General features: G+C 42.3%; 1 protein-coding gene across 1 annotated transcript in view; it reads left to right on the top strand.

Annotated features, from left to right (window-relative positions):
* The window catches only part of LOC137204047 (lethal(3)malignant brain tumor-like protein 4), a 267,106-nt gene that overhangs the window by 35,174 nt on the left and 205,812 nt on the right, over positions 1-26,120 (top strand). Inside the window, exons 2-3 of the mRNA XM_067701379.1 lie at positions 18,597-18,676; positions 19,023-19,125. Coding sequence (XP_067557480.1) covers positions 19,054-19,125 — 72 coding nt within the window. The 5' untranslated portion in view covers positions 18,597-18,676; positions 19,023-19,053. The remainder of the gene's footprint in view (positions 1-18,596; positions 18,677-19,022; positions 19,126-26,120) is intronic.

The raw sequence follows: 26,120 nt of genomic DNA, 5'->3' as shown, positions 1-26,120 counted from the left end.
TGTTGCTCTTGCTGCCGCTGCTGTTTTTATTCCTCCTGGTGTCATTAAACTAATGGTCATTATCCATTATCACCGTTAGAGCATCAAATCAGCTCGTGTCGTGAAAGCAGATGAACCAACACATACATGTCCAGGTATTATTCCTTAACCACCGTCCTAGTCTAATGTCATTCTCTTTACTCAACCTTGGATTTCTCAGTTTACCTTCTTACAGCATTAAACTGATAAATCCCCTCCCAGGATTTATCAGCTTTTGTAAAGTTTTTGAATGTTTGTGTATAAGATCGTGGAAAAGTGAAAACCTCTAGAGTGACTGATTTAATCTCCCGCCTGATTTGGCTTTTTAAACCTTCTCCTTAGAGAGTTCTGTTTCTATATCAAGTATTGTGCTTATGAGACAGAGACCTACCTTTTCCTTGTCATCTTGTTATTAATATGTCACGTGGTGGTTCTGAATTATCAGCTCATACTTAAGTCATTATGAAACGCAAAGAGAGGAAAAATGGAAAGACCACAATTTCCCAGTTCATGTTTCCTGTTAAGCTGCCATGTTTGCTGACTTCTGTTCACCGCACACGTGGGTGAGTGAACATGAAGAGTGGGATGCAGGGAAGGCCCAGTCCTTGTGATGGAAGAATAACCTGTAGAACACTCTCAAGCTCTCTTGTGTTTTAGGGACCTGCTTTGGTCATCTAGTACGGCGTTGGAGGCTCATTCTTTCCTGTTTCCCGGGAATGTTTTCTGAGATTAAAATTGATTCATTGTAAAATTCCTCCCAGAAGTCCCTAGAAAAAACATTTTATTTAGAAAGCTTTGTAGACATAATTTCTTTTTTTCCAAATATGTCATGGCTTACTCCTCTCCTTTTGAAGGGTTATATATGTGCAAATGTATATGCAATGTGTATGTGCAAATGAAAAAAAAATCCTTAGTGAACCTTATTTCAGCTCAGGAATATAGTAAAAAAATGTTTGACGTTATGCTGTATCATTACATGGTGGCCTGAGAATTGAGGAAGCTACACAATTTTATATTTTAAAACAATTTCAGAATGTCTTAAACGGCTGATTAAGTAAGCTTCTGAAGTTGTAGGACTGGGCTGTGAAGCTAACTGGCACAAAATGGAAAAGTTAGATTTTAATCAGTAGATACGGGAATACTAAAATGCTTTACTTTGCAAAGCATTTTCATAACAGGAAGTCCTACCAGGACTGTCAACTTGAATATTTTAAGGCCTAGACATGAAAATCGCAGTTTAACCCATCCGGTTTAATATCATTCCGCCTCCTGTGCTTTTGCACAGAGACTCTCCCAGCGGAGGCCTCCAGGGGCGCACTGTAGTGTCACCTCCCCTATGGCCACGTGACGTCCCCGGGGACTGTCCTCTCAGCTGCTTTCTGTGAAAAAAAGTCAGTCTGAGTATTTGAAAAGTCAGGTTTGATGAGCATAGAATTGTGAGTACGGAAAGTGCAGAAATTTCTGCAGCTTGCGCCGGGTGAGATCTTGCAAGGTCTCGGATTTGCCTGGAGGAGAATAGGCGGTCGGGCTCGGAACAGGAGGCGGCAGCGACATCCCCGTCCCCGAGGCCTTGACTTGCTGCGGCTTTCTCTCTGTGGCCGGAGGTGTTCCTTTGCTACTGTGCTCTAAAACATCGTCGGTAACAGTATTAACGTCTCAGCTTTTAGAGGGAGCTCTAAAGTAGGCAGTGGGGCTGGTGCAGGGCACCCAGTGCTCTAGGCCGTGGCCGCTGTCAGCGAGCTCTGTGACCTCGTCTCTCATTTGTCTGGGATTCAGTTTCTCTTTCTGTGAAATGAAAAGGTTGGATTGATCTGCATCCGTATTTCATAAAGTGTGTTTCCATCGAACATAAATTCATTTAATAGGCGCTCTGGGGGAGAAAGGATCTATTTTCAACTACAGTTTGGATTCAAGTTAAAACTTTTCTTTCAATCACAGATCTCACTATTTTTACTTTGTTAAAACTCATCAAGAGGAGAGAGTTAGTGTCCAGGGTTCCTTAGCCTCATTCGGTCACAGGGTGTGAATAAGGTCATAGGGTATAAAGGTTAAGAGCGTGGGCTTTTGGAGAGAGTTTGGTTTGAATCCTGGCTGTGCTCTTTACTAGCTGTCTAACCTTGGGCAAGTTACTTACACTCAGTTTTCTCATCTGTAAAGCAGGGACCCTGAAGATTATATAACGTCTGTAAAGCATATTGTAAAATTCCTTGGAATTAGTAAACGCTTAATGTATGTTAGCAAGTCTTAGAAATAATTGGTAATGATTCCATGATTGACTCATATCTCACTTGATTCTTACATTTTTCTCTGATGGTGGTAGATAAAGAGTTGTTTCTATTTTGTAAGCAACATGATTGAAAGTTAGAGAGTTTGCGTGTCTTGCTGAAGGTGATGGTTTGAATTAAGCGGTAGAGCCAGGACTGGACCGGGGCTTCGCATCCTGCGTCTAGAGATCTCTCTTCGTCTCCGGGCTGCTTTCGCTCACACACGTGGAAGTGAGTCACACGTTTCTTAGGTTGGGATTCTACTCCGGAGTATTGTCAGCTTTGTAGACCTTCTTTACACAACTGGCTGGCGCGGAAGGTTAAAGAAATTGCCCAAAGTAGAGTTACAGAAGCGTAAATCAGACCTACAAGAGGTCTTAAGATCATCTTCTAAGGTAATCAGACCCACTTTAGTTTACAGAGGAGGTCATAACTCACAGAGCAGTGAAGTCCCTGCCTCGAAGCGGCATAATTTAGAGTGAGATGCGTCTCTCCACCTTGAAGGAAGGGAAAAGGTAGGTGAGGCTGCGAAGGAGGACAAACACCTTCTGTGAAGCTTGTCCTGCTGTATCTTTATCTGCCCGGGGCTTAGCTGAGGACATTTTTTAGTGGCTACAGTTCTGTGTCTTCGCATGAACAGCAAGAGAACGGTGAGAGATTGTTCTGAGCTTGGAAGCACTAAAAGAAGTCAGCCTGAGGACAAAGCTGCTAAGGATGGATACGAGTCGTTCCATTCCGATGGCTGCACCTTGCATAACCTGTAAGGCTCGGCCGCTGACTTACCCCTCAGGTGACCAGAAAATCCTGCGTCTCCGTCCTTTATGCGTGTGGTTTGACTTTTCCCTAATGATTTTTTCAAAAGACCTGATTGTGATAATTGGGGCCCAGTAGTTGAAGGGAATTTTCACAATTGCTTATGTGTCTGTGGCATTTTGATAAGGGCAGTTTAAAATCAGGCAATCAGCATTTGGAGGATTCCTGCATTCCTATTAGAAGAAGAGCAGTCTCTTTTTCTGTCAGGTGTTCAGCACCTGGAATTAGAATAGTTCACTGGTTGAAGGTGGTGGGGTAGATGGTTTAGTAGAAAAGATACCGAAGTTAAATGAGCTGCAGAATGGGAAGAAGGCTCTGTTTATCTCACTGTTCAGGGTGTTTTGTTTAGTGCTTTTACACTCCAAATTTCCTCGTAGGAAATACCACTCAGTAAATTCACATAATGTTCCAAGGTTTGGTGAGAAAGTAACAAAATACGAAGCAGCAGCAAAGACTCCAGCTTGTCATCGCCATTTGTGTTTAAGATAAATGGTGTTCCTTAATTACAGTGTTTTGGATAGACTTAAGCTAAAATGAAGTTTCAAGTGGGAACTAATTTGATAAGCTCTCTGTGCTTTGAAGGAGGTACAGCCAACGTCACATATATTTAGATTGATCTAGAATATCAGAAAGAATACCTGTATGCCAGGATCTGTAGACAGATATGGAAGTTGTAGTACACGTGGGGTTGGAAGAAGGCTGGTCTCTGGCCCGTTGATTCGTGTCTCCTCTCCGCGGCGGGCCCGTGGCTTCCTCCTGAGTGGGGGCAGTGCCCTCTGCTTCCCCAAGGCCTTCTTTGGAGTATTAATGTCATCTTGCACCAGGTCCTGTGCAAACACAAAACTATTTTGGATTTAAAATATATAGACAAGAAAGTCCAGATGGCTCTTGTGGCTTTTATCAGTAGCTAGAAAGAGAGCTGGGAGCAGATGGCATGAGGGTGAGGTAAAAGGCTACTTACCTTTTGCAAGCCATACTTTCAACAGACTAGAAAGTAGATTTGCTACGTATGACTTCTCTATAGAAACAACTGCATTTCATCTAATATAAGCCACTATTGATTGTAACTGCTCCATTGTTTTAACAGCCAGTGGTGAGGAAAAGAAATGCCAAGTCAAACGGTTAACTAATGTTTCCTTATCACTAAGGATTTATATTTTATTGAAAGAACTCTTCTATACTTATTTATGCATATATTTTTTATTATTTATTACTACTGTACATATTCAAGAAAGAAAACATTAGCTTAATCAGTTGGATTGGGCTTTTCTGAAACTTGATCACCTTTGGAGCCCAACTCTACTGATTCACTTTTGACTCTGTCATCAACATCTGTGTTTTCCCACACATCAGCCTGTGCCCTCAGGAGTCTTAATGTTGAATCATTTCTTAAAAGAATGTTTCAGTATTGTCTCTGGGATTTTCTTCCAAGCTGTTGACATACATTCTGCACATTTTGATGGTATCATCACATGGTTTATCTGTCAACAACTAGGACTCCTATTCCTTCTTCAGATGACCTACATATTGTTTATTGACCATTTGTGACCGTTAAAGGATTTCAGTTGTTCTGTCAACCCACCAGGGACAGACAGGTCTGGGCAGGGGCAGGCAGTGATAATCACGTAAGAATTGCTACCTGGCTGGCAGTACTGCAAGACCATCCTGATTTCAGGTGTGTTGAAATGCACAAAATGTGTTCTGTTGTCAATCACCTATGGCCTACATTGGCATCTATTATGACCACTAAAAATCTGGCTAGTCTATACGTGGTATGTTCTGTATTTCTGGCCACAGACATACCTGTCTTCTGGCAGACAGAATGGAGAGAAAGGATGAGTTTAGTGCACTGTTTGACATTCATATTTGATATTCAGGGGGTTATGGGAAAGATCATTTTAACGTTATTGAGTGACGAGGAACTTAAGGAGGCACGAGAGACTCTGAAAGTGGATGACAGGAAAAAAGTCTTATTTCCATTGATTTGCCTGGGAGATTTTTATAGTCTCTTCTCGTAGACCTGGAGTTATACTCAAAGCTATATAAACACATATATGAGCACCACTCTCTGCCCACCGTTTTCTCCACCCTGCTTGCTAGTCTCTTATTCATAAACAATTAGGTGCTTTGTGTGCCCCCACATCTCAAACGTGTTGCCTCTGCACCTTCCCAAACCCCTTCATTGTCATTATTTTTGATTCCTAATCTTTTAAAGCTTTAATTGATACTTTTGTTTTCTGTCATCTCCTGATTTCCCTAAAATAAAGATGTCATATATTCTTAAATTCCAAATAATTAAAAATTATTTTGTTTTGGAATTGTTATTTATAATTTTGTGATGTCTCTTAAGGTAGTTGGAGGAGCTCTAAGACCTTATAAAATCTAGGTTAGATTCAGAGAGTCTGATATGGTTAATGCGTTAGAGTGGTATTGGGATTGCAATCCAAATCCTTCTCAGTGTTTGAAATTGGGGAACTATTTAGAGAGCAGCTGTCCTCTTTCTGTTGCTGCTGCCAATGCTGCTTCCTTGCGTCTAAAATTTTTATTAGTCTTGACTCTTTTAGTTGCAAATGACAGAAATCCAACTCAATCTGGCACGAGCAGAAAAGGGCCTTCATTAGCTCATTAAGAAGTCCTGGTGTGGTGGTGCATCAGATATGGCTGGATCCAGGGGCTGGCCGCTCTCAGCACTTGGTTTTGCCTTCTCCTGTGTTGGCTTTGGTCTCAGTGAAGCTCTTGGTGGCCTCTCCAGTTCCAGACTTATGTCTGCTAATTTGCTAATCTCAGAAGAAAGGTTCTTTTGCCCAGTATTTCTAATCAGAGTCCTGGCATCGAATCTCTTTGGTTTTTCTTAGTTTGTATATGTATCCCTGAAGCAGTTACTGTGGCCGAGAGGGTGGATTTTATTGCTTTGGCCTTTCCTGGGTTATTGCCTACCCTGGAATGACGTGGACTCAGAATGAGAATCTCCAAGGTGGAAATCAATGATCTGGGCGAAGAAGGAGGGTGTTGGGCTGGCTACACCAGTGGGTTCTCTTAACTGGCGCTCTGGGCGGCACCCCAGTGGTCTTCAGCACATGTAAGCCCTTTGGCTTATCTGAACAAGAAGGGAAAGTAAAAACTACAGCAGTGAACCTGGAACTAGATCTCTAACCTCCGCTCTGACTCTGTCAGGCTTGTAGGGCAACATAACTTCCCCACTTCACAACTATGTCAGTCACATCTGAAGGGCAAGAAGCAGAGGGAGGCGGAGGGTCGAGGTTGGAAGAGTCAGGAGTCCCAGATGCCACTTTCAGTTCTGAGGACAGAAGCCAGCTCTACTTTTCTGCTGGATTGTAAGCTCCCAGAGAGCAGCAACTGTGCTGGATATTGCTTTTTAAACATTTTGTCTCTTTATTATTTTTTTTCTTAGTCTCTCCTCCTGGGTCTCCTTTTACATGTATGTTGGTGACTCTTGCAGCCGCATAGCACAGGGAGATCAGCTCGGTGCTTTGTGACCACCTAGAGGGGTGGGATAGGGAGGGTGGGAGGGAGACACAAGAGGGAGGAGATATGGGGATATATGTGTACGTAGAGCTGATTCACTTTGTTATACAGCAGAAACTAACACACCATTGTAAAGCAATTTTACTCTAATAATGATGTTAAAAAAATCATCCTTTATGTCTCTTCTCTTTCATAATTTTTAGCAATTGCTTTCCTATTTTGGATGTTTGTTTCAGCTCTGGATTTGTCTTCTAGTTTTCACTTCTAAAAAGTATGCTTACTTAACATATCCACAGAGGTTTTCATACCATATTATGTATTTCATTTCTAGATTTTCTATTTTGTTTTCATATCTTTGTTTTTTTTACTTGAACAGAGTTCTGTTCTTGTCTTAGAGAGTCCATTTTCATTTATTTCTTCAAGAGTTTACACATTCTTATTTTTATGTCCTTCTAGGCTTTTCCTGTTATGAAGACTTCTGGGATGTTCATCTTTTTTGTTTTGTTCTGTTCGGCACTCTTGTGTACCTTCACGGTTTTCCTCGTGTGTTCTGTAGTTTTAGTCTGTGAGCTCATCTCCAGGGAGAGTTTCATGTGAGTTCCGAGAGTGGCCTGGGTGGTCAGGATGTTGCTGTGGGGCAGTTTTGCTGTCACTGATTTGAGCTCTTTGCATTGCTGGGTTTGGGGGCAGTGGAACCCCAGACCTACTACAGATTTGGGTTTCTGACTTCTCAGTGGTGACTTGTCCACCAGTGTTTTAGTGAAAGTGGCCTTCTTCTGTGCTGCTACCTAAGCCAGTGAGTGAAGGCCTATTAATCCTTAATCCAAGATAGGACAACATTTTCCTGGCTCTTGGCTCTGTAGACAGAGACAATTTCTTGCTCAAAACCATGCCTGCAGCTTATGGTTTCAGTTCCTATCCCCAGGTGGGAATGAAAAGCAAAGCCCTAGTATGTATATATGATTTAGTTTCCTCAGTTTTATCTTTGTTTCTGGCATCCGCAGATTTCCTTTTTTTTTTTTTAATAATTTAGTGCTCAGCTGTGTAATATAAATATATTTCTGCAAATAATGTATTTTCATGTCATTTTAATGTGGCATGTCATTTTAGGCAGCAGTACCAGTTGTCATGATGCAAATGCCAATGTATTAAAGCTGCTCCTGGAAGGAGAATTATTTGAATGTGCTTAGTGGTGTGGTATTAGGAATTTGGTTTGGGCAAGGCTCCAGACTGGCATTTGTTGGAAAATCTGTTCATTATAATGAGTGTAGCCTGTTCTCCTTGATGAGATATGAAGTGGTCTGTTGTGTAAATCTTGGATTCTCGTTCTGGCTCTGCTGTCAGCCAGCCATGTGAGCTTAGCCGAGTAATTTTGCACACTCTCCCATTATTTCACGATCAAAAATATATGTTGATGTTACTCCTTCACATTAAACACACACATTGCCTCCATGCTGTACCGGCGTCCACAACAACCTGTTTTTGGAAATGGAGCCATTAGTTAGGGTGTACACTTTTGGAGTTAGACAAATTCTAGCTTTGCACTGACTGGCTGTGTCACCTGGGGCTTATTAACTCTGAAAGGATTGTTGAGAGCCTGCCACCCCATGCTTGGTGCATAGGAGTGGCTAACTTAATAACTAAGTGGTTGCAGGGATGATGATATTTGTGGTTTGTTATGTGTCCCAGATGTTCTGTGAGGCTCTGAGCAAATGGCTGATCTTGAGGGAGTGTATAACTTTGTTACTTGATGGTATTCACGGGCAAGTGAAACCCTTACAGAAGCAGATATGAGAACGTGGAGAATTCCTCCTATAAAACTACTGCTGAATGTTGAATTTTTATTGTAAATATTTCAAATATGCTGTGAAGTGTAGAGACTAAGAAAATGAACAGCTCTAGGCTGGCCATCCGGATTTCATAATCACAATATTTTGCCCTATTTGCTTCCATTTTCTGAAAGAAATGAAAGCATTGTGATTACAGCTGAAGCCTCCTGTCCCCAGACCTGTTTATTTCCACCTGTCCTGAGATGTAGCTACGATGCTGTAGTTTGTGTTATCCTCAGTCATGTGTTTATATCTTGCCTAGATGTTGATGCTCTGTCAGCAGTCATTACGTACATGCTCTGTGGTACCCTGCAACTTCATCTTTTTGTCCAAATGTGTTTTTGAGATTTATCTATGATGGAATATATATTACTTCAGCTCATTTGTGTTAAATGCTGTATTGTATTCCAATTTTGAATATATTACAATTTATTTATCCATTTCCTGTTGATAGGTATTTGGGGTATTACCAGTTTTTTCTTATTACAAACGGTGCCACAGTAAACATGTTCCTTTTGCACATGTGCTAGTGTTTCTGTACCTCTAGGAACAGCTGAACCTAACTGGTGGCTGTACCAGGTTACAGTTGAGCGACATGTGACGGTTGCTGCCAATTCCCGCTGTCAGTTGGTAAGACTGACCTTTGCCAGTCGCATTCATGGGTGCGAGAGGATGTTTATTTTTAATATGCATTTCCTTGTTTCTGTTTGATCCTGCCCTAGATGTTAAATCTCTGAGCCCTGGATATTCTTCCAGAAAATACCTTTTTGCTTAAGAGACCGAGACTCAGTTTCCCCTCCGTGTGATTTGCATCCCCATCTTCTGTCCCTGCTCAGACTTGACTCAATGGAGGAAAGATGCTGGGTTCAGCTCTGCCCTGTGCCCGTCGAGGACGGTGGAGGAGGCTGACGCCTGCCTCGGCCACGGCCTCCTCCTTCCTCCAGAGCCGCGTGGGCGGAGGCTGGGCAGAGCATCGCGGGCTCCCGGCCCACCTGCCTCTCACTAACTGCACATCGTACATGCTCAGAAAGGGTCTAGGGAGAGTTTTTTTCCCCAAATGTAAGAGGAAAGCAGCGAGTCTTGCTGAGAAAAGGGATTTAAGATACAGGAAAAAAACCAGACTGGTTAAAAGAGAATACTGTGTCCATTCTTCCTACTCAGCTTTTCTCTTCTTATATTGGATCACTAAAGTACACCATTTCAAATGACTAAAGAAATATCCTTAACATTTTATAGGTACAAAACAACAACTTTTATAACTTTTGAAACATAACAGAAAAAAGATACACGAAGCCAACATCCAACTTAATGAGAACATTACAATACTCTTTGTTTTCCTGTCTAACTGCTGTGCTGAATTTTATGTTTATCATTTCTTTGCTTCTTCAAAATAATTTCCCACTTAAGACTATATCTCTAAGGCACATATTGAGTGCTTCTGCATAGTTTTCTGTTTTAAAAATGTAAACAGGCTTCTGGTTTCCTTTGTTCACTCAACATCATTGCTTATGTTTTTGTTCTTATAAATGTAGTTGCTGTTGGTTAATTTTCACCATGCAATGTTATATTGTGTGACTATAACACCAGTTAGTTTTTCACATTCTTGTAGGTAGGTAGTTGGATTGTTTCCATCACCACTCCCCTTCCCCTGGCCCATTAAAATGAACTTGTCTCCTAATGGAGCATAGCTGCTGGAGTCCTGGGCCGTGGGATTTGCTGGAACATCATCAGCTCTCAAGTTTACGCCGACTTGTATTGTTTTCCACCAGTTACTCTTGGGTGGCAGAGTGTGAGTGTTCCCAGCGCTCTGCAGCCTTGCCAGCATCTAGTGTTGCCCGAGTTCTTGAATGGCCACGACATGGTTATCTCCTTGTGGTTTTAGTCTTTATTTCCCTGACCACTGACAAGGTTGAACAACTTTCCATAAATTTCTGTGTGAAATACTTATTCATAGTTTTGCCCTTTTTTCCCCTGCATGGATTATTATATCTGTCTGCTGTTGCTACCAAAAATACTGCCTCACAAACCTCTTCAAACTCAACATCTGAAAACAATACATACTTATTGGCACAGTAATAGATCTTTAGGTGTTTTGTGGTTGGGCTGATCTAGGCTGGGCTTGCCTGGGTGGTTTATAATAGGCTCCAGGCTCGGTGTGCTGGGCCGGGCTGCAGGCTGTGAGTCGGGCTCAGGTGTGCTCTACCCGTGTTCATTCTGGGGCCCGCCCTGAGGGAGCAGAGGGTAACTGGGGCACGCTGTTTTGCCGGCGGATGTTGTACTGCGGTGAGGTCAGGACAGATTGCACAAGCATGTTTTAAGCCTCAGCTCATAGTGCATCTGCCAGTCGCCAAAGCAAGTCATAGACCAAGCCCAAGGCAAGTGCATTCGCTCCAAATGGAGCCATGGCAAGAGTGAGGATGTCTCACTGTGTTACAGGAGAGTCAAGAATTGAGACTGAGAAAAGTGAAGGAATGGACAAAGATATTTCATGTAAATGGTAAGCAGAACAGAGCAGGGGTAGCTATACATACATCAGACAGAATAGACTCTCAGTCAAAAAGTGCCATGAGACAGAGAACATTATGTAATGATAGAAGGATCAATCCACCAGCAAGATATAACAATTGCAAATGCACCTGTAGCTAACTTCAGAGCACCTAAATGTGTAAAGCAAACATTAGCAGAACTGAAGGGAGACAGGCAACAATCACAGGCACAGTAGGAGACTTCAGAACCCCACTTTCAATAATGGATGGAAGACCTGAGAGAAGGTCAGTACGGATACAGAGGCCTTGAACGACACTGTGGACCAAATGAACCCAACAGACAGATACAGAACCTTGTACCGGACAGCAGCAGAATATGGGTTCTTCGCAAGTGCGTATGGAACCTTCTCCGGGATAGGTCATCGCTTAGTTCACAAAACAAGTCTTAACAAATTTATAATGACTGAAATCACACCAAGTATCTACTAGTCACAGTGGAGTGAAAGCAGAGATCAGCAGCAGGAGGAAAATTCACAAATATGTAGAAATTGAATAACATACTCTTGAACGACTCTTGGCTCAAAGGAGAAATCTAAAAGGAAATTGGAAGATACTTTGAGACAAATGAAAGTGAGAACACAACATACCATAACTTAGAGGATACATCAAAAGCAGTACTAAGATGGAATTTATTGTGATAAATGCCTACATTAGAAAAGAAGAAAGATCTCAAAGAAACTAACTTTCATCCTAAAGGAGTTAGAAAAAGAAGAACAAACTAAGCCCAAAGTTAGCAGAAGGAAGAAAATAGCAAAGATTAGGGCAGAAATAAATAAGATAGAAAAAGAAAAAAACCCTAAGAGTTGATTTTTTGAAAAGATGAACAATATATTGACAAATCCTTAGCTAAACTAATTAACAAACAAAGAGGAATCTCAAAATCAGAAATGAAAGAGGATACATTACAACTGATACCACAGAAATAAGGATCATAAGAGATTACAATGAACAATTATATGCCAAGACACTGGATAACCTAGGTAAATGATAAATTCCTAGAAACATACAACCTACCAAGACTAAATCATGAAGAAATAGAGAGTCTGAACAGATCCGTAGCTACTGTGGAGATTGAATCTGTAATAATAATAATAATAATAATAATAGTAAAAAACAACTCCTGGTAAAGAAAAGCCCAGGACCAGATAGGTGGCTTCATTGGTGAATTCTGCGAAACATGTAAATAAGAATTAATGCCATTCTTTCTTAGACTTCTCCAAAACATTGAGGAGAAGAGAATGCTTCCTTTCCCATCTGGATGCCTTTTATTTCTTTTTCTTGCCTAATTGCCCTGACCTAGAACCTCCAGAAGACTGTTAAACAGCAATGGTGAGAGCAGACATCTTGGTCTTGTCCGTGATCTTAGCAGGGAAGCTTTTGGTCTTTCAGCAACAAGCATGATGTTAATTACAGGTGTTTCATAAATGCTCTTTATCAGGTTTAGGAAGTGCCTTCTGTTCCTGTTTTTTTGAATGTTATTTTTTCAATCATTAAAGGGTATTGCTTTTGTCAAAAGCCTTTTCTGGGTTAATGATGTTACTGTGTGGTTTTGTCCTCCATTCTCTTACTATGGTTATACTACACTAATTAATTTTCTAATGTTAAGCTGGCTTTGCATTCCTGGTCATGTTGGTTAATACTTTTATATGTTGCTGGATTCAGTTTGCTAGTATTTTGTTGAAGCTTTTGAATATATATTCATAAGGGATATTGGTCTGTAGTTTTCACTTCTTGTGATACCCTTGTCTGGTTTTGGAATCAAGATAATAGTGGTCTCATAGAATGAATCTGAAGTATTCCTTCCTATTCTCTTTATTTTGGAAGAGTCTGGGAAGAATAGGTATTAATTCTCTGAATATTTGGTGTAAGTCATCTGAGCCTGGGCTTTTTCAGATTTTCTATTTCTTCTTGAGTCAGTTTCAGTAATTTGTGTATTTTTAGGAATTTCACCTTAAGTTACTAATTCGTTGGCATGCAGTTTTCGTAGTGTTCCCTTATAATCATTTTGATTTCTGTAAGAGCAGTACTGATATAACCTCTCTCATTCTGGTTTTAGTAATTTGAATCTGCTCTTTTCTTTTCTCCTGGTCTGTCGAGCTAAAAGCATGCCAGGCTTGTTAATCTCATTGACTACACTTCACATTCCCAAGATTCTTTAGCTTTTTCATATACAACTCTTTTTTTACTTACCCGTATTATTGCTCATAATTTCTTGTTCATTTTTAAAAATAAATTTATTTATTTATTTTTGGCTACGTTGGGTCTTCGTTGCTGCACACAGGCTTTTCTCTGGTTGCGGCGAGCGGGGGCTACTCTTCATTGCGTTGTGCGGGCTTCTCATTGCGGTGGCTTCTCTTGTTGCGGAGCACGGGCTCTAGGTACATGGGCTTCAGTAGCTGTGGCTCGCGGGCTCAGTAGTTGTGGCTTGCGGCCTCTAGAGCGCAGGCTCAGTAGTTGTCGCGCACGGGCTTAGTTGCTCCACGGCATGTGGGATCTTCCCGGACCAGGGATCGAACCCATGTCTCCTGCACTGGCAGGCAGATTCTTAACCACTGAGCCACCAGGGAAGCCCTTCTTGTTCATTTTTAAAGTTTTTCCTTTGTATATCTTTTTGAGCATCTTAAGCTTATTTATTTAAAAATATTCACCAGTATTTTCTATTATATAAATTTCATCAGGACTGAATTCTTCTCCCCAGTGGCTGATTTTATTGACTGTCCTTCTTAGCATTTGATTTCTTTATGTATTTGTGCATTGAATTTTGATTTGCAGGCACACTGTGGGTGGGAGGACTTTGTTTTCTCACTGATATGGGCCTCCTGTCCCCTGACTTTTTGGCTGTGAGTGTGCCTTAGCCTGGTTCCCTGGAGCCCACTTCCTGGTCGGGACTAGCGTTTGCTCTTCCTGCATCTGAGACCCAGAACATTTGTGTCAGAAGCTCTGTTTGCTCCCGCGCGAGACCGGCAGAGCCTCCTGTTGCCTCTTGGCTTCAAGGACAAGCCTGGTTCCAGCACCTTCACCTGTTGACCCTGTCGGTTCCCTCTCCCTCAGGGGGCTGGACTTCTGGCCTGTCTGTTCTCTCTTGCTCTGGAGCCCTGAGCCCAGGAGACTTAGGCCTTAGCCTTGCTGGCCACTTAGTTTCTCATTTGCTGCTGGTTTACAGAGAAGGTTAACTGGTGTGTATTTTAATGGCTTTGTTCTTTGTTTGGAGCCAAGAGATATCTCAAAGCAAGGATGTACAATTCCATCTTGGCAGGAAGTTCTCAAGAGGGAATTTTTAGAAACTTAGCCTGGTTCAAGTATGGAGACCTCAGTATGGAAGAAACTTCTTAACAGATACTGTCTTATAAACAGGTAAAGTGTGTGTGTATATTAGCCGCCAGGTACTTTTGAATGGAGTGTAAATTGTTAGATATTGTTCTAGGAAGAATTCAGACAGGTAGACCTTAAAATAGACTTACCAGACTTATTACTGTGCTAATGTTCTCTGGGACCTTTATCTTTGGTACTGCTGCTGTAATTGTGTGTGTGTGTGGGTGGGAGAGAGACACACACACACAGACAGACATGCAAGGAAAGGGAATGTGTTTTTCATTATCTGATTTTGTTATAGCTGCACTGGTGACAGAAAGAATTCAAATTTGAAGATACATCTAGTAAAGTATCTGTTTATAATATTTTGCGTTCGGGTAACCCTGTGTGATAACCCTTTGGACCCTGAATCTTGGGACGTCTCGTGCTGTGATCATAAGGCATTGTGCAAGACAAATGAGTGCACAATTAATACACCATTACTGTTAATCCATGAAGATTGCAACATAGATAATAAAGGTAAATTTTTTTTTAAATTATGGGAGTAGGTGGCTGCCCTGATGTAAGTAAAGAGACAATACAAGTCAACTGTGGACACAAGCTCTGTGAGGAACTTTCATATCCATTTCTTACTTAGATCCTCGTAGCAGCAGGAGCTTGGCTGGTGCACCTGAGTGGTTACGGCTCAGAGCACTAAGTTTACACAACAGTTGTAAACGTGCAGCGTAGTCTGGTGATGAAATGAGTGGCTCTAGGATTGTACTGGGTACTTGTTTGTCGTGCAGCCGTGGGCAGTGTTTCCTCATCTGTGAAATGGAGGTGATGATGGTTTTTAAAAATGTTGCAGTCATAAGAATTAATGAATAAGAATGAACTGAAAGTCTACCTGTAGAGGAGCTCCGGCCGTGCCTGGTATGTGGGTGCTCAGGTCACGTTAGCTGTTACTGTCAATACAGTCAAAGGGGAGCAGCAATTCATGCACAAGCTGTCGCAGTGCATTCAGTTGTAATTACTTAATTTATTCAAACACCCACTACTATGCGTTATTGGCATTGAGTATCAACTGGGTAAACACATTTTAGCCTGGTTACATCTTTGGAATGGTGGGAAATCAGTGCAGTCATTGGATATTTGTATGGGATATTTTGGTGCTAAATTCACTTTAAATTCTATGCAGCGTCCTGGAAGCAGCTGAAATGTTACCCCATAGTATGTTTTCTGATCTGTGTTGGACCTTCTCTCCCTCTGGGAGCACCACGTGAATTGCCCGTTCGTAATTCTTTAAAGGCATGCATTATATTTCTTGTTAATTTATGTGTGTTTCTTATCCATACAGTGACCATACGATTTCCTGTTTAATTGGGAACGTTTTGGGGAGTGAAAGGCAGTGCTGTTAATAGTTCTGCCAGAATGGGAGGCATGAGTCAGAACTATGCTGGGTTATCCAGGGCACATGGCTACTGTGCTTCTCTTCCCCTCTACAATGTCTGAAGGATCTTCCTTAGATTCTGCAAAGTACCTGTGACTGTCCTGATGATAGTAGGTGATCAATTACCAAATAGCAACTGGACATAGGCGGACTGTGCATTATTTTTGTTGTTTGTAGACTCCTTTAATTTGAAGTATTAAAACCGTGTGCCTTCTAAATAAAAATCTAATTTGTCTGCTTAATTAGGAGGTCAGTAAGACAGGTGTTTGGCCATGTGCAGACAGAAAATTCTATGAACCATGAGGGAAGTCGAAATGAGTAAGAGGATTAATTTGAAAAATCCGTGCACTATTTCCACATTCTTCATAGAAATACAAATCAGTTCTCTATACTCATCTGTCTTTTTGTTTAAATATAAAATACTATTTAGAAGTTTCCTTAATTAAAACCACTTAAAATAACCTTGTCTGTTGCAGCCAGTGCTTGGGTGCTGTCGCAGTGCCAGAGTGCACTGGGGCACTGCTCTGCCCAGCCACTGTCTCTGTTCACCTTCGCTTCTTCCAGACGGTACACTTCCTTACTGTGTTTTAGAGTCTGACATTATTCTTCCTTGGCTCTAAAGTTTTTTTATTTCTTCAAATCTCAGCAAGGAGGCATGCGGCTGACGTGACATTTGGGGCCCCCCGGGGGTAGGCCACGTATCATGGGAAATCAGAGTAATCCGTATATTTTGATACTGTGCCAAGGACTCAGGTTCAGTTTATGTCAGGCGTTCTGTTCGGTTGCTTAGAATACATCCTGTGAACTGACAGTGAAGGGACCACCTCAGACCTCCCTCCCTCCCTGTCTGTCTGTGTGTCGGCAACTCCCACCTGTCTGTCTGTCTGTCTGTCTGTCGATCCATCCATTATCTCTCATCTATCTACATATCATTCATCTCCTTTGTATTGTATTTGATGGAATTTGTATTTGATTCCTTTTTTTTTTTGCCTGGCAGCAAAATCTTATATGGGCTGTTAGGTACCTTTTATATTTTGCTTTATTATTTCTAAGTGTAAAGGGAATTTAATTATTACTAAATTGTATTTTGAAACTTCTCCTCAGCATAAACATTTTCCATTTCCCCCCCAATACATGATAATATAAACTCAGGCTTTCTTGCTTTTTTAAACCAATCAGAGTTACTGAGACAATTACCAGGTATTAGCAAGATGGATCACTTTGACCGTGAGGAGAAAATCCTCAGTAGCCAGACGATTTCAGTTTGACAAGCCATGGGGTATTATTAGTCATGCGCAAGCCAGCCTTGGCCGTACTTGTCTTGTGCAGGAATACTTTGCTACAGGCATCAAGTCTAAACTGTTCATTTGCATAGACGTTCGGAGTATTACCCGGAGCTAGGCATGATAAATTGTATTTACATCCTACAAAATGAACGCAGTGTTATTGAATTTAGCAGGAAAATGCCTGTCTTAAGGACATGAGTATTATCTGAATAAAAGCAAACGGATATGCGGAAGTGTTTTTTGTTTGTTTGTGGGTTTGTTTTTTTTTTGTTTTTTTTTGTTTTTTTGTATACGGAGGAGAAAGAGAAGGGAGTTACAGAGTTTGAGAACATGCTCGCTCCAGTCATACAGCATTCTAACAGGGGTATCGTATGGGTCGAGAACTAACATCCACTGGACTCAAGGCTTCTCTGTGATTCAGAGATGTGCGTATGCAGGTCAGGGCATGTTGAGAGTCTGCTGGGAGGTGGCACCGTGGAGAGTGGAAAGTAGAGAGCAGGCATCCACAGACCTGGTCATCAGGATGCTTACAGCCTCAAAAGGGGAGACACATCTGAAAATGAAAAACATGACATGTTAAGTGTTGAATACTGTGGCAGAGGCAAGGACAGGTATGCCGCATGTGAGGAGAGATGCACCTGGTCCGTCGGAGGCAGGAGGTGAGCGAGGAAGGCTTTTCTCAGGGATGGGAAGTCTTTTCAGTGGAGTCGTGCAGCATGAGTAAGAGTTAGAGAGGTGGACAAAGGAGGGGCGGTTCTGAGGTTGAGGGACCAGCAAAAGTGTGGGGCTGCGAAGCCACGGGCACATCATGCTCCAGCGGACGTCGCGGGGCACGAGACCGGAGGGGGTCAGAGTTAGGAGTGGAGGGGGAAGATGGATTCCAGACACGCTGAGTAGATTAAACACCCACCAAACCTGGTGAGAGTGTGGGCTGGGATGGAAAGGATGAAGCGATGGCAACAGCTCCTCCATCTCTGGCAATGTCAGGGCTGCCATTAGCTCAAAGGGGGTCTCTTTGTTTGAATTAGAAAAGGTTCATTTTCTTCCTGGCGGATGGAAAGCCTGTGGCAGGAGGAATGGCGTGTGTGCAGAGCCCAGGGTGGGTTTCAGCTTCCACTGGCCCCTTGGCTCGGTGCTCTTGTGCAGTGCACAGTCTGAGCAACTGTAAGGGGTGGACGTGGCCACTTGCATCAGGAGTGCAAATATGGAGAGCGAGTGGAACTGGGCAGCTGTGAGAGGGGCAGTGACACGCTCAGTAGTGAATGTGCTCAGTTTGCAGTTTTTAGGGTCACTGTTCAGGGGGACACATCACGTAAGAAGTTGGATATATGATTCTAAAACACTGGGGAGTACAGGTGATTTGAGTCCTTTGAACTTTTAAAAACTTACAGGTAAATTGTAGTTAAAATTATTCAAAGGGAATGACCTTCTGAATTGTAGCTCCAGTGGGACTTACATAATACTAGTGGTTGGTTCTCGAGACAGTGTGTTTAATCGCTCTATCAAAAAAACTAATTCCAAGCAACTTATTAAAGAACGCCTACTACTTACTAATGTACCAAAGGATGGTCATGATAAATTGGATTGGTGAAAAGTTTTCTTCTCTGTTGCAGATTGCCCTGCTATGCCTTGTGTGACTAGGACCTCATACCTGGAACACCTCTGCCTTGACACTTGCGGAGACTCAGACCATGTGAGTACAGAAGCTGTATAGGAAAATTGCAGCGAGTCCTAACTGGTTAGTTCAGCTAAGCAAAACCAAAATTTCGTGAGAGGGAGGACCAAAGGAATAATACCTATTTTTTGTGACATGTCTTCTAGATGAGGCGGAAAACTTATCTCTTTTCCCCATTAATTTAGTAGTGTACTAGGGGCTATAAAATCAACAGTGAAATTCTTGTGTCAGCTCATTTATCAGGGTATTTATGGCAACCAATTATAAGAGGTATAATTGAAAGCATGGTTATTTTTGTTTGTTTGTTTTTGTCATTCTAAAGGAGAAAAAACCCCATCACTCTTTCTGTGGCACTCTTTTGCAGAAAAACACTGCTAAGGAGTGCTAAGCTGGCAATGAAACAGCCCAACAGGAAGAGGAAGCTCAGTATGGATTCCAAGGAGCATTTGAATCAGGATGGATGCTTGGTAAGTTGTCAGTTCCTGGACCCTTCCTGTAGTTTGTGCTCATTGTGGGAATTCGCAGTGTAATTGTACCTCTGCTACAGTGACAGCAGAGGTGTTTTTTTCAGTCACTCGAAACCGGTTGCTTCTGGTTGAGTTTTATGTAGAGTGGTATAGAATATATGTGTCATTGACTGGGGTACATTTTAGAAGGTAATCTTGGGAATTCCCTGGCGGTCCAGTGGTTAGGACTTGGTGCTTTCACTGCCGAGGGCCCGGGTTCAATCCCTGGCCGGGGAACTAAGATCCCATAAGTCACGCCGTGCAGCCGAAAAAAATGATAATCTTCATATTAAAGGTGAAAGGAGGCCTTTTCTTTTAAAAAGATGGAGGTAATTGATGATTATCAAGTAAGGGACAGAGTTTGTGAACTAACTGTAGGGGTTGTGTTTGTCAGGGCTCTCCAGAGGATCAGAACCAATAAGAGTAGTTGACAGCCCTGTCACAATCTCTGTCCCTACTTGATAATGATGAATTATATGTATATTTGTAGAGAGCGACGTATTTTAAGGAATTTTTTAAGATAAATTTATTTATTTTGATTTATTTATTATTTTTGGTCATGTTGGGTCTTTGTTACTGCGCGCAGGCTTTCTCTAGCTGCGGCGACCGGGGGCCACTCCTTGTTGCGGTGCGTGGGCTTCTCATTGCGGTGGCTTCACTTGTTGCAGAGCACGGGCTCTAGAGCGCACGGGCTTCAGTAGATGTGGCACGTGGGCTCAGTAGTTGTGGCTCACAGGCTTAGTTGCTCTGCGGCATGTGGGATCCCCCAGGACCATCGCTCGAACCGTGTCCCCTGCACTGGCAGGCGGACTCTCAACCACTGTGCTACCAGGGAAGCCTGCTTTTAAGGAATTGACTCATGCAGTGATGGGGACTGACTAGTGGCAGTCTGGAGACCCAGAAAAGAGTTGATGTTACAGTCTTGAGTCCAAAGGCCATCTGGAGGCAGATTCCCTGTTCTTCAGGGGAAGGTCAGTCTTTTTTCTTGTAGGGCCTTCAGCTGATTGGATGAGGCCCACCTCACCATGGAGTGTAACCTGCTTTTCTCAGATTCTACTGTTTAAATGTTAATTACATCTGAAAAATATGTCACAGTAACATCTTGACAACTAGAGGGCATACATTGCATCATGCCTCTAGTTCCCTGTGCTGTTTCCTTATGACAACTTCTTGTACTCCTACAAATGTCAGGGTGGGCAGAAGTGACCAGGAGACCTCCTCCGTGGTGATGGTTTTGGGGATGGTAGGCCATTAGAGCGTTCTCAGGGGCCAGGGGCTCTCGTCATTTATTTGGGTGTGGGTTTTGGTGTCTTCATGTGGGTTGTAGTTGTGCATTTACACATTATGCAGTGGTGAAGTGACACAGTGTCATACTTACATTCTTTGGTTTGATGCCATGTTGGTGTGACTCCATGACCTCCAGGCATTAAATGAGAAGTGTCCAGCAATGATCTGGTCTGAGGTTACATATAGGCCCGCATCAAGCTAGAGAGCTGTTTCCTCAGCCTCAGCGCCACTGGGAAGGGGAGTGGTTAACGTGGGGGCTGAGGTCCTGTTCCCCTTGAGGTCCAGACGGGACCAGTACCGTGAGCGCCGAGTGGTCTAAGTGTATCCCAGAGAACTAGCTGTCTACGAGGTTGCTTGGATCAGACTTGGGAAGGCCTGCACCTGTCTTGAGTTATGTGAGGATGCTGTTCTCAGCATTTTAGGTTTGCTGTGTCACGTCTTCTGAGGAGAATAGGGTACTTGATGTGTTTAAAGTTACTCTTGGACAGTGGTTCTCCTGCTGTGGTGTCTGGACCAGCAGTGCCAGCATTGCCTGGGAGTTTGTTAGAAATGCGGCTTCTTTGGTCCCACTGTAGACCTGCTGACCAGATGCTCTGGGGGTGGGGTTCCGTGGTCTGTATTCTACCAAGCCCTCCAGGCAGTTCTGATACACGGCCATATTTGAGAAGCATTGTCCCAGGGAAAAAGTTGGACACATCTTACCTGCTAATAGTGCTAGAGCTAATCAATACAGTCTGCTGCATATTTTTAAAATATTTTAGTGTAAAATTTGAGACCACTTCTCCAATCTAAATATATTTTCTACTTTTTCTCAGTATCATTCCCTTTAAGCTGCTAAAATTGTTACTGCCCCGTCTTAGTTCTTGTTACCTTGCCCTTCAACATGAATATTCAACCTGCTATCTCAACTGTAGTGGCACAAATCCCAGTTTTCTCCTAAAGCCCAACTTGGTTTCCAATTTAATGCTGGTGCTTTTACCATTATTTCCATCCCGCACTGGGGTTTTCAGTTTTGTGAACCCCAGGGCTGCTCAGCACTTACTACTCAGGTGCTGTTTGAGCTTGGCGCCTTGCGTAGCTGGATTTCCGAAAATATCTGTTGAATGATGTTCCTGGTGTTTAATAACATCTCCATGCAAATGGACTTCTTTGATCAATAGTAAGAAAATGATATTTCCGAGGGCCATATTACTCATCTGAGGTCTGAGGTGTTTAGAACATAAAATTATTTTAAAGGATATTCACAGAAGATCAGGGGAAAGATGTGCATTTGGGGTGAATTCCACGTTGCCATGTCCATTTGGGGCTCATGGCCAGTGTCCATTTTCATTCGTTAAGTTGAATGGTTTAATTCACAAAGCAGGGTCACATCTGTGGCTGCATTCACCGTGGAGGGAAAGGGGTTCAGTCACTGAAATCATGTTTGAATTTTGCTTGAAATATCAATACCATCCTTTACTTTCTATGTTACCCTTCTTGTTTTAAAGTGACATTTCCAGCCAGCCAAGCAAAATAGCATTGGCAGGTTAAGAACATAAAACATCAAACTAATGACAGTTGGGTGCTTTCTAAACATCTGCTTTTGAGACAGTAATGTCAGGAGATGTGATAATTTTTAGATGCTGATATTAATATCTGTCAATGAATGTCTTCCTAGACTAATACTTCCATGTAGAATTTCAAAATATTTATTTATATTTTTCAGTATGCAGACACATGGTTAAAAAAGACCACATAGGACAGACAGGTATTGAAATAAGAAGTAAATTCTTTACTGAGTAAATTCTCCCCACACCTGCTAAACTACCCTAGTCTTTTCATAAAGGTGTGACCACTGTTTACGCTTTCTTGTGTATCTATATAGGGATCAACAAACAAAACAAAAAAACAAAAAGGAAAGCTAAGAAACCCAAATCCTTTATGCATGTACACGTATATACATAATACATACATATACTTAGCCCAGATGGGCTTACACTCTGGCTATGATTCTGTACTTCGCATTTTTGCGCTTAAGCATGTATATCTTGGAGATACAAATCTTCTCATTGTTTTCAGTGGCGCATAGTATTCCACTCTGTGAATGTACCATAACTTATTGAAACAGTGCCCTGCTGTAAACATTTAGGTGATTTTTATTTTTTGTCTTTACACACCAAGTTACATCCAGTGTTCTTATTCATATATCTTGGTATACTTTTGCAATTGACTCACAGGCAAAATCTCACCAGTAGAATCTTGTCCTAAAAAGTTCGTGCCTATAAATTTTTGATTCGCCTTTCACGTTGTCCTGCAAAGAGGGCGTCCCAGGTTACACTCTGACACCACCCGTGACGGTGCCTCCGCTCCTTAGGCTTCATCTCACGTCTTACGTCCCGTGTGCTCAGTTCTGCCGTGTGGATGACTTGCCTGCTGGTCTGGCAGGTGGTGCTGCCGCAGACTTGAAGAGAGGGCTTCCACTGCCCCTTGGACTCCTTCTCACATCATGCTTTTCACAACACCCCACACAGAGATGAGTGTCACGCGGGTGCCTTGGTAGCCTTGGCCACCCCCCACCCCTAGGACTGCTGGCAAAGTGTGGCCACATGGTAACTGGGGAAGCGAAGCATTGTTTTCAGAGTGGTTTCATGGATGTTTGGTGTGTATGTGGGTGTCCTGGGGATAAAACCCCAAACCATATGTAGGCTGTACAGTTTCAAATTCCCTTCATAAAAATGCAAGTTTCTCAAATGAAAAAAGGAGATCTTGTTTGACTATACAAGAATAAAGTACATGTTGTCTAGTTGTGTATATAAAATACCTGAAGCTGAATAAATGTTAGTGCCCATTCTTCCTCTCCCTCTGCAGCTCTTAAAAATCTGTGAACCTGTACCTAATTCATGAGTTATGAACTTTGAGAAATAGAAATTTGAGGCATTATTTATTCTTAAGCATCTTAGAGTATTGCTGAATAAAAGAGAACTGACTTAGGCCGAGTAATGCAGCGTGACTAAGATCTGAGGTCCATGTAGCCTTCAGAGAAAGGTAGGATCACTGGGGGCAGCGTGGGACCTTGAAGGATGAAGAATATCTAAGATGTCCATCTTTAATGCTTTATTTAGTTTATTTAAAAATAAAAATATCTAATGCACATGTAATGCTGTTATAACACATGGCTCTTAAATGCAGCCTGGTAGAATGCAAAATGAGGGAATACAGATTATTTGCTTAAAATCTGGATGTCCTGTAGGCAGCTAACCTTGAGAGAGAAGGAAGTTGAAGGGTCATAGCAGGGACTGTCTGACCAAGGAAGCAGCAGGAGCCTGGGTAGGGGGCTGGAAGCAGATACGACGACCTGTGTGACATCTGGCGGGATCACAGTGGCTGTAATGACTTTTCTGACTGAGCAGCTTGGTAGGGTGAGTGCTGGGATGCGAGTCAGGGTATTTGGGTTTCGGTCTTTGGCTGTGGTGGTAAGTAGCTCTGTGACCAAGGACAAGCCCTTCGCCAGGCTGACGCTCAGTTTCTTTGTCTCTAGAACAAAAGTCTTGGATTAGAAGATTTTTAAGGGCTTTTAATTTCAAAAAGTCTAAGTTTTGGTACACAGTGAGATAGTAAGGTGAGTGGGGTGCATGTGGGTGGCCAAGTTCAGACGGTCTTGATGTTGGGGCCACTGGGCTTGACATACTGACAGGAGGGAGCCCGGGTTGGCTGCAGCTGGGGCGGAGTGCAGGGCAGTCTTTTTTTAATAATATCCTTAAGTAGACATCGAAAAAATGTTTAGGGTAGGATTATTTCATTGTCTTATTTTTTCAGTAGTATCTGACTTTTTAAATCCTTTTGTTACCCCACGCACAACTGATAGCAGCTTGTATCAGCGAGTAGAATCCATTTATATGTGGAGGAACTGCAGAAAGGAGATGCTAATAAAAGTGTTTTAGATGTTTTTCCCTTTTTTGGGGTATAAGTCTTAACAAATACTGTTTGAAAATATACCTGAGTTTTTGTTTTTGTTCACGTTTAGCCAGGTAAACGGATCGAGACGATTGCCATTGAAAAGGATAGTTTGTGAGTCACATTTCCCAAGAAAGAGGAGGGGGCACATCACACCAGACAGGGCCCTGTGGGGAAGCACCAGAGTCGGTTGGGGAGCAGCAGGGGCGAGGGGAAAACAGGGGCAGGAGCCTTTATTGTGGTTTTCTTGGAAATGAATGGGGGAGGCAAGGTGAGCAGGCTAAGCAGGTTCAGGATTGGCTAGTTTGGATAATTTCGGTGGTCTCTGGCTACCGGGCTGTCTCTGATCATCCAGTTCCTGGCCCAGGGTTGGTTTAGGGCAAATGGATAGTGTCCCAGACTGCAGGAGCTGGTAAGGAAAGGGGAGTGGGCTGTGGACTCAGGCATGACCCCAGGCTAGTTGTTTGCTGTCTCCAGGAATTGGCTCACACTGAGAGGGACAGTCCCTCCCCGGTCCACAAGGCCCCCAAATGTCAGTCACAAAATACAGAAAATAAAAATCGTGATGAATACAATTAGGAAAGAGAGATTCCATTCGGGGGTATTTGAACAAGATGAGGGCATTTGCCTCTGTGTCTGCATCACAATTCCAGTAGAGCAAGGGGAAACCATCCTGTCCTGTATTTCTATCTGAAAGGTTAATTTCAGTTATCTTCAGTTTGCGTCCCACATGGGATCAGAGCAAAAGAGAATTTTGGAAAGTAGACTTGACACAGCAGGGGAAATTCAAATAGTAGTTTATTACTGGAGATACTGTATAGGATTTTAGTGTTTTCTATAGTTCTGGAAACCAGTAGGTATCACCCTTCATTCTTGTGGAAGAGGAGCAGCAGGATGCTTGAACGTCCTGTGCTCAAGGACCTGACAGTGCGCGAAAGGAAGGGGTGTCATCTGATGGTTCCACGGTGATGACCTGAAGTTGCCAAACACAGATCAGTGGGTTAAAACCCTTTTGCTTTGCTTCCTTGATTGGAATTCTCAGACCTGGAACAGTAGGCACTGATTAATTAGAAAACATCCCTGTAACGTGTAGTAAAATTATATGACGCATCCAGGGCCATCAGGAAGGAACAGAATGTCAAGCCTTTTTGGTTATTTTCCCAGCTCATAATCCTCTCTTCCAGAACGATGGATTTGAGTTGGCTAATGGAAATGTACCACAGCAAAGACTTATTTTATGTTCCTTAAACTATTATCTCCCCTTTTTCAGAGCAGTGTTCTTTTTTTTTTCTTAGAGCTTTATTTTCAGTTTTCAGAACTAAAGTTTGAAACCTGAGAAGGCATAGTAATGGTTTTGTTTTTCTCAATTCATCCTGATTTCCTGAAGTGTTCTGTTGGAAAGGATAAGGAAAAGTGCTCATTTTTCCTTCTTTAAAAAGATTAACTCTATTCATTAATAGCAGCGTGGATTTACTACCTTTAGGAAATAATTAATTAATTAGACTCAGAGAATGTTACAGCTAGCAGGAGCTTCGGAGAACATTTAGTCCAATCCCTTTATTTTACAGACAAAAGAAATCACATCCAGAGAATGCGTGTCATTTGTTCCCAGTTACCTAGCTCTTTGGGTAACTAGGTGGGGTTGGGATTTGGCCTGAGGTTACCTGACCCCCAATTCAGCATTTTTTTCTGCCCTATTATATGATATTAAATCATTTTTTGTTTGCAAAAAAAAA

The sequence above is a fragment of the Pseudorca crassidens genome, chromosome 12, assembly GCF_039906515.1.
Source record: "Pseudorca crassidens isolate mPseCra1 chromosome 12, mPseCra1.hap1, whole genome shotgun sequence".
Lineage (NCBI taxonomy): Eukaryota > Metazoa > Chordata > Mammalia > Artiodactyla > Delphinidae > Pseudorca > Pseudorca crassidens.
The sequence above is the reverse complement of the archived record's forward strand: the minus strand, read 5'-3'. Positions and strand labels throughout refer to the sequence as shown.